At 34.2% G+C, this 15,780-nt stretch overlaps 1 protein-coding gene across 1 annotated transcript in view; it reads left to right on the forward strand.

Annotated features, from left to right (window-relative positions):
• Positions 1-15,780, forward strand: part of LOC129144652 (EH domain-binding protein 1-like) — a 50,215-nt gene that overhangs the window by 4,051 nt on the left and 30,384 nt on the right. The window contains exon 2 of the mRNA XM_054687743.1: positions 2,220-2,363. Coding sequence (XP_054543718.1) covers positions 2,220-2,363 — 144 coding nt within the window. The remainder of the gene's footprint in view (positions 1-2,219; positions 2,364-15,780) is intronic.

Raw genomic sequence — 15,780 nt, forward strand, 5'->3', positions numbered from 1 at the left:
ATTTTAAAATTTATTTACTTAAAGTAACATTGGTTTACATCCCTGTATATGATTCAGAGGAATAGGTTCACACCTCCTCAAATGTGCATCACTGCTCTACATTCACCCGAAAGCACCCATATCCCTTTATCATGTATCATATGGCCCCCTCCCCACTTTGTTTCCACCCCTCTGGTGGCCTCAATTCTGCAGTCATTTCTAGATTTTCTTTTGGTTTAGTTCTGTCAGTTCCTTTGTTTTGTTTTTCTATACTCCACATATGAATGAAATCATACGCTATCTTTCTCTCTGATTTTACTTAGCATAATCCCCTCCAATTCCATCCTGTGTCACAAGTCGCAAAAATTCATCTGTTTTTATAGCTGAATATACATCATGCATATGTACCACATCTTCTTAATCCAGTCCTCTGTTGTTGAGTACTTAGGTTGTTTCCATAACTTGGCTATGTAAATAGTTCTGCAATGAACATAAGAGTGCATGTATCCCTTCAAATTAGTGTTTTTGCATTCTTTAGATAAATGCTAAGCAATGGAAGACTTGGTCTTTTAATCCCCATTAGGAAACTAAGGCTTGGAGAGATTAATTTGCCCACAAATAAATGATAGAACTAGTATTTAAACCCAAGTTTGTTTGACTTCAAAATTCTTAAATTTCATATAATTGAATACAGTATAGTTTTATAAGTACCTGTCCAGTATTATTTATGCTTATTGTTAGTGCAAAGATTAATAGCCTGGTGTCTTGGCTGCAAATTAAATATTCATTTAACTTTGTCTATTTTTGAGAAAGTATATATTTGTAACTATTGAGTTACTTAAATACAATGACCAGTTCTATTATGTCCTATCAACATGAAGTAAAAATTATTATTACTTACACATTTCAGTTTTAGCTTTTAAATTAAGAATTTTTATTCAATCCTCTTAAAAACGTTGGGTGATAAAAATTTTCTGGAATTACATAGTGTTGATTGTTTAAAAATTTGTGCATATACTAAAATACCATTGGATTTTACACCTTAAGAAAAGCCTTTAATTGTTTTAGATCACAGAAAAAGATTTTAAAATTGTAGTATTAAAATATAAAAATTAAAAAAGACTCAAAAATGATCTATCAAAATTTTTTAAGGTTTTTCGCTATACCAAAATAAAATAATAGGTTTACTCTTTATTTCCTCTTCCTTTACTCTGAATACTTATGACTGAACTTATGATTGCAATGAAAAGGAAGAAAAAGTAATTAGGTATCAAAAAAATAGTAATAGCTCTCTAATGCTAGAGTTTTCTATTTAAGTAGAAAAAAATTTCAATCATAGTAGTATGAACATTTATACAATTTAAGAAATTATTTCCATTCACCAATGAAACTGCTTATTCTCCAAAAAGATATTATAAGATTAGGCAAGCAAAATACTGGTACAGTTCTGATATGGTTAATTGTTTTGTTGGTAAAGAAAATGCGCAATGGAGAAACCAGTTTTAATTTTTTTTACCAAAATATGATAGCTTTGGGCCTCCCTGGTGGCGCAGCAGTTGAGCGCTGGGCTGCGAAGCTGCCCGCAGCCTCTGCAACGCCGGTTCAATCCCCGACCTCTGGTGAGGGTCCCACATGGCGCAACAGACCTCTCCTGCCACGCCCGCTGCTCCCCTCAGCAGTGTATTTCATGAGTCTGACTGTACCCAGTGCTTGTATAAATAAATAAATCAATCTTAAAAAAAAATACAAGCTATGATAGCTTTGAATTTTGTACAAATGTTAATTGTCAAGAATTTTAAGACTTAATGCCACTTATTGCTGGTATACATAGAAACATGTAAGTTTGAAGGACATCTTTTTATTTTGTAAGACTAAAAATAAAATTTGCATCTTTAAAAAAAAGTCTTTGCCAAAATAGCAAATATAAAAAATGTATGTATCACATACATGTGGATCTTATACCTGTGAGAATATGTTCCAATAAAAATGTAATTAAATTTAATCCAGTTTTAGACAGTAAAAGTATTTCTTGTCAAGACTTAGGTTTTCATTCCTTCCATAGTTTCTAGTCAATATTAATATTTTCTGTCTGTAATCTCATAAAACTACAGTGTATTATTAATAATACAGTGTAAAACTCCTCTGTATTATTTTGACATGTTGTATAACCATCGACTACTTTACAAATGTAGATTACATGATATTTTTTCTTTTTCTGATTTTGTATCTTTGCCTTAAAGCATCGAATGTTATCGAGACAAGAAGAACTTAAAGAAAGAGCAAGAGTTCTGCTTGAGCAAGCAAGAAGAGATGCAGCTAAAAAGGCAGAGACCAAACAGACTACCAATGCAGCCACACCACTCTGCAACAGACAGCTAAGTGATGTGAGGAACATTGGTTTAAAAAAGTTGTTCATTGTAATCATGGGGACTAAGATAACAATTTACTTTTATTTTTGCTTAGTCAGTTTTCCACAAACTTTGTTTATTGTGGGTTATTGGTACATTTATTAACCTAATAAATTCATATTTTAAGGAGCATGTATAATTATTACTATAGAGCACTGTTAGCTATGAGGAAAAATAAGGTCCTGGAATATATTTTCTACATATACAGGAGTTATCTTTTTGTTAATGTACATTTTGCAGTTTAGTTGTACTTTAAGATTATGCTTTTCTCATCGAAGTTTAATTTATTGGAAATTAATTTAATTTATAATATAATGATCCTTACCATTTATTGAATACCTACTATATATATTCTAGGCTCTGTAATGGATGTTTTACATAATACATAATAGATACAAAATATCTACTATGAAATAGATATTCAAACTACTTTCTAGACAAGAAAGTTAAGGCTGATGTGTAGGTAATTTGTACAAGATTATAGAGTCAATAAATGATAAATCCAGGATTCGAACCTGAGCCCTATCAGACTCTAGAATCAATGCTTTTTCCTATCATAGACTGCCACCCATATGTTAAATCACATCTGTAAATGGGTTTTTGTGTAACACTACATAATAATTAACATACAGTAATAGAAACCCTTTAATTTAGGAGGACATGAACTTCTTTATGAATCTGAAAACTATGACAAGCCTGCCCTAACACCAAATCCACATATACATATAATTGCATGCTTTTTTTTTTTTTTAATTAAGATTTTTTTTTTTAAGTTTCAGGTGCCTCCCCTGGTGGCACAGTGGTTGAGCGCTGGGCTGCAAAGCTGGCTGCAGCCTCTGCAGCGCTGGTTCTATCCCCGGCCACTGGCGAGGGTCCGACATGGCGCAACAGACCTCTCCTGCCATGCTCTCTGCTCCCCTCAGCAGTGTATTTTGTCAGTCTGCCAGTTCTGTTCCCAGCTCTGGCTCTGGTGAATTCTCTCACACCCTCCTGTGCTTCTGACTGTACCCAGTGCTTATATAAATAAATCTTTAAAAAAAAAAAAGTACTTTAAAAAAAAAAAAAGATCAATTTCAGGTTCACAGCAGAATTGAGAGAAAGGTACAAAGGTTTCCTGTATGGACCCAACAAATATCCTTTATACATTTCCCATCATTGGTATATTTATTAAAACTGATGAACCTACCTTTATATATCATAATCTCCCAATGTCTATAGTTTACTATGGTTCACTCTTGATGTATACATTCTGAATTTGGACAAACGTATAATGACATTTGTGGTATCATACAGAGTATTTTCAAATTTATAAATCTACTGTATTCTTTTTTTAAAACAAAAAAAATTATTTTACTTATACAAGAGCTGGGGTACAGGCCAGAGGTGCAGGAGGGTGAGAGGGCTCCCCAGAGACAGAACCGGGAGCAGAACAGGCAGACAGACCAAAAGCACTGCTGAGGAGAGCTTTGGGCGAGACAAGAGAGGTCTGCTGCGCCATGTGGGTATCTCCAGGGCTGGCCGGGAATCAAACCCCCGCTGCAGGGGCTGCGGACAGCCTCACAACTGGTGCGCTCAACCCGCTGCACCACCAGGGAGGCCCAAATCCACTGTATTCTACCTATTCATACCTTCCCCATCTCCCAACCCCTGGGAGAAACTATCTACATAGTTTTGTCCTTTCTTAGAATGTCTTGTAGTTGTAACTATATAGTATGTACCCTTTTCTGATTAATTTTTTTCACTTACTAATGTGCATTTTAGGTTCCTCCATGTTTTTTCATGACTTGATAGGTCATTTGCTTTAAATGGTAAATATCCCGTTGTATGATGTACCAGTTTATATTTATTCACTTACCCATGAAAGGACATCTTGGTTGCTTCCAAGTTTTGGCAGTTGTAAATAAAGCTGCTATAAACATCCATGTGCAGCTTTTATGTGGACATAAGTTTTCAAACTCCTTTGGGTAAATACCTAGGAGCTTGATGGCTGGATCATATGGTAAGAGTCTGTTTACTTTAGTACAAATCATCAAACTGTCTTCCAAAGTAGTGTATCATTTTGTATTCCCACTAGCTATGAATGAGTGTTCTTGTGATCTGTATCCTCTGCAGCACTGGGTGTTGTCAGTGTCATTCTTTGGTCATTTTCAGTGTCAGACTTTGGTCATTCTAATAGGTGTATAGTAATATCTCATTGTTTTAATTTTTATTTTCCTGATGACATGTGATATGGAACATCTTTTCATATGTTTGCTTGCCATCTATAAATCTTCTTTATAGAGATGTGTGCTAATGTCTTTGGCCTGTTTTTTTCTTTTTCCAAATTATGTTTATTGAGGTAAAATTGGCTTACATCATGTTATCTGCTTTGGGGGGTTATAAGTTTAAATCTCTACAAATTTGTATTTTCACACCCTCCCTACCACCAATGCCCAGATAATCTTCCACCATGTTCCATTGGGTTCTTCCCCCCACCCCCGCCCTGCTACCCTGCCATACTCCCTTTAGGTGGCCTCAGTTTTACAATTAAATATTAAGAGTTTATTTTTGATTTGGCTTTGAATGACCCTTGTTATGTTTCTCTATATTCCACCTATAAGTGAGACCATTTGGTATGTCTTTCTCCTTCAGACCTATTTCGCTAAGCATTATCCTTTCCAGTTCCATCCATGTTGTCACAAATGGCAGGAGTTCATCCTGTCATCAAGTAGTATTCCATTGTGTGTCATACCCCATTTTCCTGAGCCACTCACTCCTCTGTCCTGGAGCACTTAGGCTGTTTCCATAACTTAGCTATTGTAAATAGGGCTGCAGTAAATATAGGAGTGCATATATTCCTTTGAGTTAGTGTTTTTTTAATTCTAGTAGATACCTAGGAGTAGAATTCTTAGGCCATATGGTTAAAAACGGCCTGTTTTTCAGTTCAACTATTTGGGGTTTTTTTTACTGTTGAGTTTTAAGACTTCTTTTATTTTATTTTATTTTATTTTATTTATTTATTTATTTATTTTAAGATGTATTTATTTATTTATACAAGCACTGGGTACAGTCAGAATTGCGAGAGGGTGAGAGAACTCACCAGAGCCAGGGCGGGGAGCAGAGCAGGCAGAAGGACCAAAGTACACTGCTGAGAGGAGCAGTGGGTGGCAGGAGAGGTCTGCGCACCATGTGGGACCCTCGCCAGTGGCCAGGGATCGAACCGGCGCTGCAGAGGCTGCGGGCAGCTTCGCAACCCAGCGCTCAACCACTGCGCCACCGGGGAGGCCCTTCTTTGTATATTTTAGATAACAATTTTTTTTTAATCAGTTTGGTCTTTTGCAAATATTTTCTTCCCATCTATGGCTTATATTCCCAGTCTCTTGGCATTGTCTTTCACAGAGCAGAAGTTTTCATTTTAATGAAATCAAGTTTATTCATTACTTCTTTCTTGGATTCTGCCTCGGTATTGTATCTCAAAAGAAATCAGTATACCCAGGGTCATCTAGGTTTTCTCCTACATTATCTTGTAGGAGTTTTACACTTTTTTTTTTGCATTTAGGTGTGTGTTCCATTTTGAGTTAATTTTTGTGAAGGATGTAAAGTTTCTATAAAAACTTCCATATACAGTTTTTGCAGTACCATTTGTTGAGAGACTCTTTGCTCTATTGTGTTACTTTTGCTTCTTTATCAAAGATCTATTGATGGTATTTTTGGGAGTCTATTTCTGAGAACTCTTATGTTGCTTTGAACTTTTTTCCAAATACCAGACTGATTACTGTATCTTTATAGTACATCTTAAAGACACATAGTGCCACTCCACCAGCTTTGTTCTTCTCCTTTAATATTATGTTATTCTAGTTCTTTTACCAGTCCATATTAATACTACAAAATAAGCTGTTTGATTTTATTGAGATTAAATTGAATCTATGAATGAAGTTGGAAAGAACTGACCTCTTGATAGTATTGCATCTTTATTGAGAATATAAGTATTTCTGCATATATGTAGATCTTTGAATTTTTAGCAGAGCTTTGTAGTATTTCTCATATAGATCTTGTAAATATTTTGTTAGATTTATACCTAAACATTTTATTTTGGAGGAGGGGTGTACTTGTGTAAATCAAATTGAATTTTAATTTCAAATTCTACTTGTTCATTGCTGTCATAGGAAAGCAATTACCTTTTGTATATTAACCTTGAATCCTGCAACTTTAATTATTTATTCTATGAATTTTTTTCTCACTTCTTACAGGTTTTCTACATAGATGATCACATAAGCTATAACAAAGACAGTTTCATTTCCTTCCCATGCATACTTTCTATTTTTTTAATTAATTTCTTTATTTGTATATATTTTATATCAGGTGTAGACCCCATAGAATTTCCATCACCAGTTCACCCATGCACCATTGCCTTAGTCCCTTGTGCTCGTCCTGTCCTTGTTTTGATCCCTCTCCCTCCCCTGCAGAATGTTTATAATTTATAGTTGTCTGATTATTTTTGTTTTGTTGTGTTCTGGTTTTTTTAATTGTTATTATTTTTTTTCCTGATTGCTTATTCGGTTCCCCTATATTCCTACAATAAGTGAAACTATCCGATATTTTGTCTTTTTCCTTCTGACTTATTTCACTGAGCATAATCCCTTCTAGCTCCATCCATGCTACTGCAAATGGCATTAGTTTATCTTTTTTGATTGTTGAATAGTATTCCATTGTGTATATATGCCACATCTTCTAGATCCAGTCATCTACTATTGGACGTTTGGGTTGTTTCCAGGTTTCACCTATTATAAATAGTGCATGCAGTAAACATAGGGGTACAGGTATCCTTTTGAATCAATGTTTTTGTGACCTTTGGGAAGATCCCTAGGAGTGGAAATGCTGGGTCATATGGGAGCTCATTGTTAGTAGACTGAGAAACTTCCATACAGCTTTCCAGTTTGGACCAGTTTGCACTCTCACCAGCAATGTAGGAGAGTTCCTTTTTCACCACATCCTCGCCAACATTTGTTGTTGCTAGTTTTTTTTTGATATGTGCCATTCTTACTGGTGTAAGGTGGTATCTCATGGTGGGTTTGATTTGCATTTCCCTAATTATAAGGGATGTTGAACATTTTTTTTATATGCATATTGGTCTCTTTGGAAAAGTGTATTTTAAGTTCTTCTGCCCATTTCATGACTGATTGTTTACTTTGTTTTTCTTGAGTCATGTGAGTTCTTTGTATATCTTTGTGATCTCTTATCAGTTGTGTGGATTCCATGCATTCTTTTTAAACTGCTTTTCAGTTACTAGTTTTATAGGCTTTGGGCATTGTTTTTTCAGACTTCAAAATCTTTACATAATAATGTGCTATGAAATCGATTTAGTGGACAACAATATTCTATATTTTAATCATTTTGTTGCTCATGAAAAGAAATAGACTAGCATGTCATACAAAATACCAGCATTTACCACACGTAGTAAACATAGTATATTTATGTATGCGAAGCTTATCTTAGTTACATGGGTATGTGCGCTTACTGGGTCTTGTCATAAAGTGTATTTTTAACCGTGTCTTGGTAAAAATATTGAGAATTACTAATCTGGAGAATCACTGTTTCTAAGGAAAAAAAATGTGTAGTCTTTATCCAGATTCTTTCAGTGCCCAGCCATCTTGCTAAATTAACAATTTGCTAATTAGGTCATATGTCAGTTATTTTACTGAGTCTCTAAACTGAGCATATTCATAATTGCATAGTGTGTGGATTTTACATTTGTTAATAATTATTAAAAATTAAATTAAATGTAATTAATTTAATTAATAAATTATTGCTTGAATCAATAATTAATTTACATGTTACTAATTACCACTATTTTATAGTTTAGAAAACTGACATATGACCAAATTAATGAATTACCCATGGTCTCACAGCTAGTGAGAGAGCCAAGAATTGAACCTAAATAATTAGACTTCAGAAATTAATTTTTTGAAGAATTGTGTTGTCATCCTTGTGAAGAAAGATATTATTATTGTATTTATTGTACAGATTAAGAAAATGAGTTAGGAAAGGGTGTTTAAATTTACCTAGGATTGCAGACAGTGGTAAAGTGGGATTAGAATTCAAATATCCTGATTTTTAAGATTGTTTGTTCTTTTAAGTTTACACAGTTGTTATTTTTTTAAAGATTTATTTATTTATGCATACAAGAACTGGGGTACAGGCCAGAGGTGTGAGGGGTGAGAGGATCCACCAGAGACAGAGTGGGGAACAGGTGGATTGACTGAAATACACTGCTGAGGGGAGCAGCGGGCAAGACAAGAGAGGTCTGCTGCGCCATGTGGGTAGCTTCCTGGCCAGCCAGGGGTAGAACTTATGCTGCAGAGGCTGCAGATAGCTTCATTGTGCTGTGCTTAACCCCTTGTGCCACTAACACCTTTTATTTCCTAAATAAAGCTTAAATTTTTAAATCAATTGTATTAGTGAGAATTCAACATTAGAAGTTAATTACTAAAACATTTATTATTCCACATATGTGCCATCTTACATATCTATAAAATGTATAACTTGTAATTTAAGAAACAAGATGCTGGTGTTTTATTGAGTTAGGTATGCTTTTACCCTGCTGGGAACTTACAACTTGCCGTGCTTCCTGGAAAGCAAATGGACTTCATCAAGAATTGCTTATTTCGGGCCTCCCCTGGTGGCGCAGTGGTTGAGTGCTGGGCTGCGAAGCTGCCCGCAGCCTCTGCAGCGCCGGTTTGATCCCCAATTGCTGGCGAGGGTCCCACATGGTGCGACAGACCTCTCCTGCCATGCCCGCTGCTCCCCTCAGCAGTGTATTTCAGTGGCTCCTCCTGTTCTCCTCCCACTCTGTCTCTCATGAATCCTCTTACCCCCTGCACCTCTGGCCTACACCCCAGTTCTTCTATGCATAAATAAATAAAAAATAAATCTTTTTTTTTTAAGTTACAAGATTATCTGCATATGTAAAATAGGGGAAAGACCAGATAAATTCTAATAAATATATATACTTGTTAAGTGGCCATTAAAAATTATATTTTCAATAATGTGTTGAAAATATTGAAAAGACATAGGAAAATGCTCACCATTTTATTTTGTACAAAAAAGATTTAAGATGTTATATTACATACAAACTCCTTTTGAAATAATGGAGATTGTGTTTGTATATATGCTTTGAAAAGAACAGCATGGAAAATCATCAAAATAATAATACTTATTCCTAAGGGTAATACAACAAATGACTTACAAGTTTTTCTTTTATTCTTTCTAGCTAAAAAGTATGATGTTAAGATAAATAAAGCAGGGAAATTTTTAGTATCCAGAAAAGATACTGTTGGCACATTGTTTTCTTAGCATAGCCAAGCAAACATAAACGTAAAGCAGTTTTATTTAAACTGGTATTATATTTCAGTATCCCTAAGATTGTGTGAGGGACATGTGTTTTTGTGTATGCACAATTTAAGGAACGAGACATAAAATGAACTCTTCTTTTTTACAGTTGATGCTATTAATTTGTGCCTAGGTATGGAATAAATGGTAGATTCTATAATGGTGGTCCTGTTCACACTGAAGAGAGAAAATTTTGATTACCTTTGATTAAGATTATATAGTGGGGCCTCCCCTGGTGGCGCAACGGTTGAGCGTTGGGCTGCGAAGCTGCCCGCAACCTCTGCAGCACCGGTTTGATCCCCGGTTGCCAGCGAGGGTCCCACATGGCGCAACAGACCTCTCCTGCCATGCCCGCTGTTCCCCTCAGCAGTGTATTTCGTCGGTGTGCCTGTTATGTTCCCCGCTCTGGCTCTGGTAAATTCTCTCACCCTCCCACGCTTCTGACTGTACCCAGTGCTTGTATAAATAAATAAATAAATCTTTAAAAAAAAAAAAGGAAAACACTTTAAAAAAAAAGATTATATAGTGAATAGTAGTCTTTGTATCTCACAAAACACTGCATTGTTACTTTGACTGCCACTGATGTGGCTTGGGTTAGTTGTCTTATACTCATGTATTGGTTGTTCTAGTTGTTCATTTCTAGCTGCATGCTAGATTGGTCACTTTTTTGCATTTGTTTTCTACCTACTCAGTATTACACTATTTTGCTTATGAAACTATGCTTTAAATAGTTCCAACGATATTTTCTCTTACCTTTATCAGGTTATCTTTTGCTGCATAAAAAAATACTGCAGAACTTAATGGCATAAAACAACCATTTCGTTTATATTCACAGAGGCTGTGAGTTAGTCAGTAGAGGAGAAAACAACAGAAATGGCTTGCTTCTGTTTCACAGTATTCAGGGCTGATTTTCAGCTAGCACCTTGTTGTACTGTCAGTTGGGAACACCTACTATGTGGCCTCTTCATATTATCTCACCACTTGGGCTAGTTTGAGAAAGTGTCCCATGAAAGTAAAGCAGAACTGCACATGGCATTATGTAATCTCTCTCTCTAAAAGTCACATAGTATCACTTCCACCATTTTTGTGGCCTAAAGCAGATGCAAAACTCCATTTGGGTTTAAGGAGTGAAAACAGATCTCATCACTCCATGTGAGAAGTGTCTCAGGCAGTGTAAGAAGAGTAAGTGGTATGGGACATACTGTTGTAGTCTCTTTTCAGTTACAGTTTAAGTGCAATTTAAAAAATTGTTTGTACACCTTCTACTATTTCATGTTTTTGGATAAATCAAGCCTATATAAGATGTGTTATGAAGAACGTTAATTTCATGAACTAAGTAGTATACTCTAAGACTATTGTTTCTGTTTCTTGATACTCAGTGGAGCTTATAACTAGTATTGAAATGATTTAAGGAGAATGTAAAATGTCAGATTCTAAGTCCAATATCTATAAATACAGAAGAAACGTATATAGAAGAAGGTAAACCTTGGCATTGCTTTTCAGATTTTCAGTTTAGTGTGCAACTTGATATCAGGCTGTTGTCTCTTCCAAGGACATAGTAATTTTCTCAATTTGATCTTTCTGGGCAGGTCTTATATATACAGATTAGAGTTATCTATCAGTACTGTACAGATTTTGCCAAAGTAGTATGACCAACTTGGTTGACAAAAGGAAGAAGAAAATGCCCAAGTTCATCTCTGGAACAATTGAATGTGAGCTAAGTATTACTAAAACTGGAAATTACTTAATCTCTCTAAATCTGTTTTTTTATTTGTAAAATAAAGGCAACGTTCTTTTTTTTCCTTATGTGACACTCAAATTAATGGGTGTTCATTGTGAAGGGGGTAAGGGAACCATGACTAATGCCATCCCCACTTAATGTCAGCATCCCCTTCACTCTGGAGAGATCAAAAGACTTCTGGTAAAAAAACAGGTCTAACTTGAAAAAAAGTTGGTATCTAAGTAAACCACTTGTTACTATTTTTATATGCTTATGCTATTTATGTCTTAATTTACCATGCTTTTGTTTTTTAACTTATTATAAATTATTTGTCCTTTGTAAGCTGTGTGATAATACTGAGAATTGAGTTGTTGAGATATGCTTCCCACTGATTTTTCTGTCTGTAGTTTGGCTGAGAATTTCCATTAACTAAAAAAAAAGTTTTGAAAACCCAAGGAGTGACCTTAATTCTTAAATAAGTGATACACTGACCTTAAGTCTTCAAGAGTTTACTGAAGAGCTTATTGATACTTATTCTTAAGAGACTGTTAATTTAAAACTCCTTCAGTAATTTATTTTATCCTTCTGAACTTTGTTTCTATACAGTTAACCTAGGACTTTCTGATGGACACTGAGAAAAATGAGTAGAGCTATTTTAAATATTGATATTAGAGTACTTAAATGCATACAGTGCATGGGACAATTTCCATGTACTCAGTATATGTTACCTTCTTTTGAGATTTTCATATCTAGTTCTGGGCTAAGACAGCAAGAATTTACAGAACATTCAGAGAAATGTTAAAGGATTGAAAGCAAATATCTACTTGTAAGGAAGACAGACTTTAAAGTAATTATGTTTATTGAGGTAACATTAATTTACACTGTAACTTTTAGGGGTAATTGAGGGTTCACACTCTTCAAATATATGCTATCACACCATGCCCATCACCAGAAGACCAATAATCTTCCACCATAGTCCATAGTCTGTCTGAAGGAAAGACAGACTTATAAAATATAAAGAAGAGAAAATCAGGGAAATGTTTAAATGCTAATTTGAGTATATGAAGGCTCAATATCCTTCTGGTAGCTTCTACTTACTAAGAGACTAAACTTTACAACTTCTCAACGTGATTTCATATAAGACCCTTGCAAATCCTGTCCCCTCTCTCTAGCCCCATCCCTCAATTCTCTCCTGTTTTCATTCTACAGTTCATCTCTACTGAGTCTCTTGCAGGGAGAATGCGATACACTCTTTTTTCCTGTGTCAGTCATTGCTGTTCTTCCCTGAAATGTTCTTCCTTTCCCTTATTAGTTTCCACTAAATATCACTTCTTGAAGTACCTCTGCTATGGCCTCTAGCAGTACAGTTAATTCTCCTTCCTGTATCTTTTTCTAATATGTTGTGTATATCTCTGCTGTCATATACATGCCAGTATGTAATTAACTAATTACACATCTCTTTTCCAACTCATCTATGAACTATTCAAAGTACAAGAACCTTGTATCTCCAACAACAAGTATAAAGTATATCTGATGGTCTCTAAAGCAGAATGGATTATCATTGGAAAGGTAAAAATGTTTGTCCCCCTTTCTCAAGTCAGAGAAGACGATGTTTGCCACTTTGGACTTAAGACTTTCATGTATTATCCATTTCTTCCTATTCTTGAATCCTATGTCATGATACCTTTCTATGTTATTATAATGGGTACACAGCAAGTCCTTGCATACACCTGCTCTTCCCATATTCTAGGACCTGTGGTTAGAGTTAATTTCACAATTAGACTGTTTTGAATCACACAGCTCTAGCAAATATTCCCTCATATAATTTGTTATAACATTAAGCTGAGAGCTAGGAAGCAGTTTCTAAGACACTGAAAACAATTCTTGTTATCTGGGGGAATCTTATGTATGAACTCTTATAATTTATCCTCAGGAAAACTTTGAATTGTAATTTCCTTTAAAAGCCACTTACAAATGTAGATACTTTAAAACCTTTTAATTTTTCTTAATTTTTATCAAGACTGTCATTGCATATTTTAGTAAGAACTTGCTATATATACATTTTGCATTTAGATCTTTTGTAGCAATGTAATTTCATGGTTCATTTGTATCTTTACCTTTAGATGTTCATTTAATCTATTTCAGATATTTCCAAAAATTACTTTTCTGTAGGAGACAGGTTTCATTGCTCTGAATCTCTGCGATTTATGTTTCTTTGTTTACTATTCCTGTTATTCTATGTAGGTTTTCATATATTTTAATCATGTAAATTTTATGCAAATAGATTCTTTGTTTATTGTTTTTTATATCTACTTAAAGTAATTATTTTCAAAGTATAACTTAGAAGTTTGGCAGGTTTAACAGTTTAACCATTATATAACCAAAAGGCACCTTCTTCATTATACGTTTAAGCACAAACTGAAGAAAATGTAAATTTTTTGAGACATTTTAAATTGTTTTCCTTCATTACCAAGTTCCCCCTAAACTCTTTGCCCCAGAAATGCACATATAGAATTTAACAAGCTAGTCTATCTTTTGCTGACTACTTTGCATAAGAACATATTGCTTTAAAAAAGAAAACATTTAATAAATTTATCATTACATTTAGTAATGCTTATGTAATCAAATAAGTAACTGAAAGATATGTTTGCGTTTGATGTGCTGAAGTTCTAAAAATAAGAGATAACAATCCTGCTACTAAAAGTCCTTGGACTTTTTAAGATATTTGTGAAGCATTTTGAACCTATCAGAAGATTGATGCTATTTAAGTTTAATATTACTTTTTTTGTTGTTGTTTGTAAGGAATAACAAAACCTATTTTATAAATGAAAAGTTTAAGAAGAGAATCTGGATGATTCTTCAATCCAATTGGTCTACTCACTTAATTATTGTGAATTTATAAATCTTTGGTATTTCAGCCATAATTATTTTGCATAAGAGTATGGTTTACATAGGTGTTAGATACTTAGGGGCTTTTTTAAAGGAAAAGATTAGTGAAGAATTACAATATCACAATAAAACAAACTTGAAGTTTTTTTCCTTAGTATGTCATCAACAGGCCTACTGAATTGACCCGCTGCAATAGCTTGACATAGTAAACTGTCTTAAGCTGTCTTCACCTGGCAAGGGTCAAACTGCAAGTATGCAGCAAGTTCTTTTCTGGAAGGCTTCCAAGATCATCTGAATCCTCTGAAGGAAGTAGTATATATAGCAAAGGAATTTCAGTTTGACCAGATTTTAGTTAACTGCAGAGATCAGTAATCCAAAAAAAAAAGTGTTGATTTTTTTTTTTCCCCTTTCGTGATGAATCCAAATGGTTTATTGTTAAGAATCGAGAGAATATAAGTTGCTTTTTTGTGAATTAAACCTTAATGGAAATTTTACAGCTCTGAAGGAGTGGGCCATCAACCTTGAACTTTTATGTTAATTGGAAAATACTGATTTAAATGTGACTAATCTGTCATGCTGAAAGTTGTAGCAGATTTAGCAGATTTTTATTTCACTAGATCTTTTCCAGATAACAAGAGAAACAGTTACCATCCAATTGGTAAAAGTTACTAAACATCATTTTGAAAATCTCTAATAGAAACTTTTCCCATGGTATTCATATATGTGTCCTAAGTATATAGCATCACAAAAAAATGTATATGATAGGTTATACTTTTATTTTTATGAATATTGACTCTATTACATTTAAATGACTAGCTTCTTAAGAATCATGCTTTAAAAATAAGGTCAAGCTAAATTTTTAATTTTTCCTAGTAACTCATATTTTCAGCTCTATTACCAGGAAATAGTAGGTTAACTTTGCATTTGTAATTACTAAAATTATTTATAATCATTTATTATAAGAAATCTAAATACCTTTAATAACATACAGAGTGAGCATTTTATATTATTTAGAAATTTTTATTCTCTGTAACAGCTGGACTGTCTATACCCAGGGTACTGAGGTGAAAATATATTACTCCATCACAATTGACAGAAGATTTAATGTACATACTCCGTTTCAGACCAGTAAGACACTTTAAATGTATATAGCTCATCTTTTTCATGGTTTCATTTTGTAGAAAAATGCCAGTGTACTTACAAGTTTGACATAAATGCCTCTGTGCAAGGCAGCAGTTTTTGTTCATTATCATTTAAATAATAGTTTATTCTGTCTAAATTTAAGTTGATTTGATATCTACTATTCTAACAATGGCTCCTAGGCTGCTTGAAAAACATATTGTTAGCTTGCTAGCATATCTTCAAAGTCACACAAAACACTAGCATTGTAAGGGGGAAAAAACTCAAGCATCTTTT

This window comes from Talpa occidentalis, unplaced genomic scaffold, assembly GCF_014898055.3.
Source record: "Talpa occidentalis isolate TD23 unplaced genomic scaffold, MPIMG_talOcc4v2.1 talOcc4.5, whole genome shotgun sequence".
In the NCBI taxonomy this organism is placed as follows: Eukaryota; Metazoa; Chordata; class Mammalia; order Eulipotyphla; family Talpidae; genus Talpa; species Talpa occidentalis.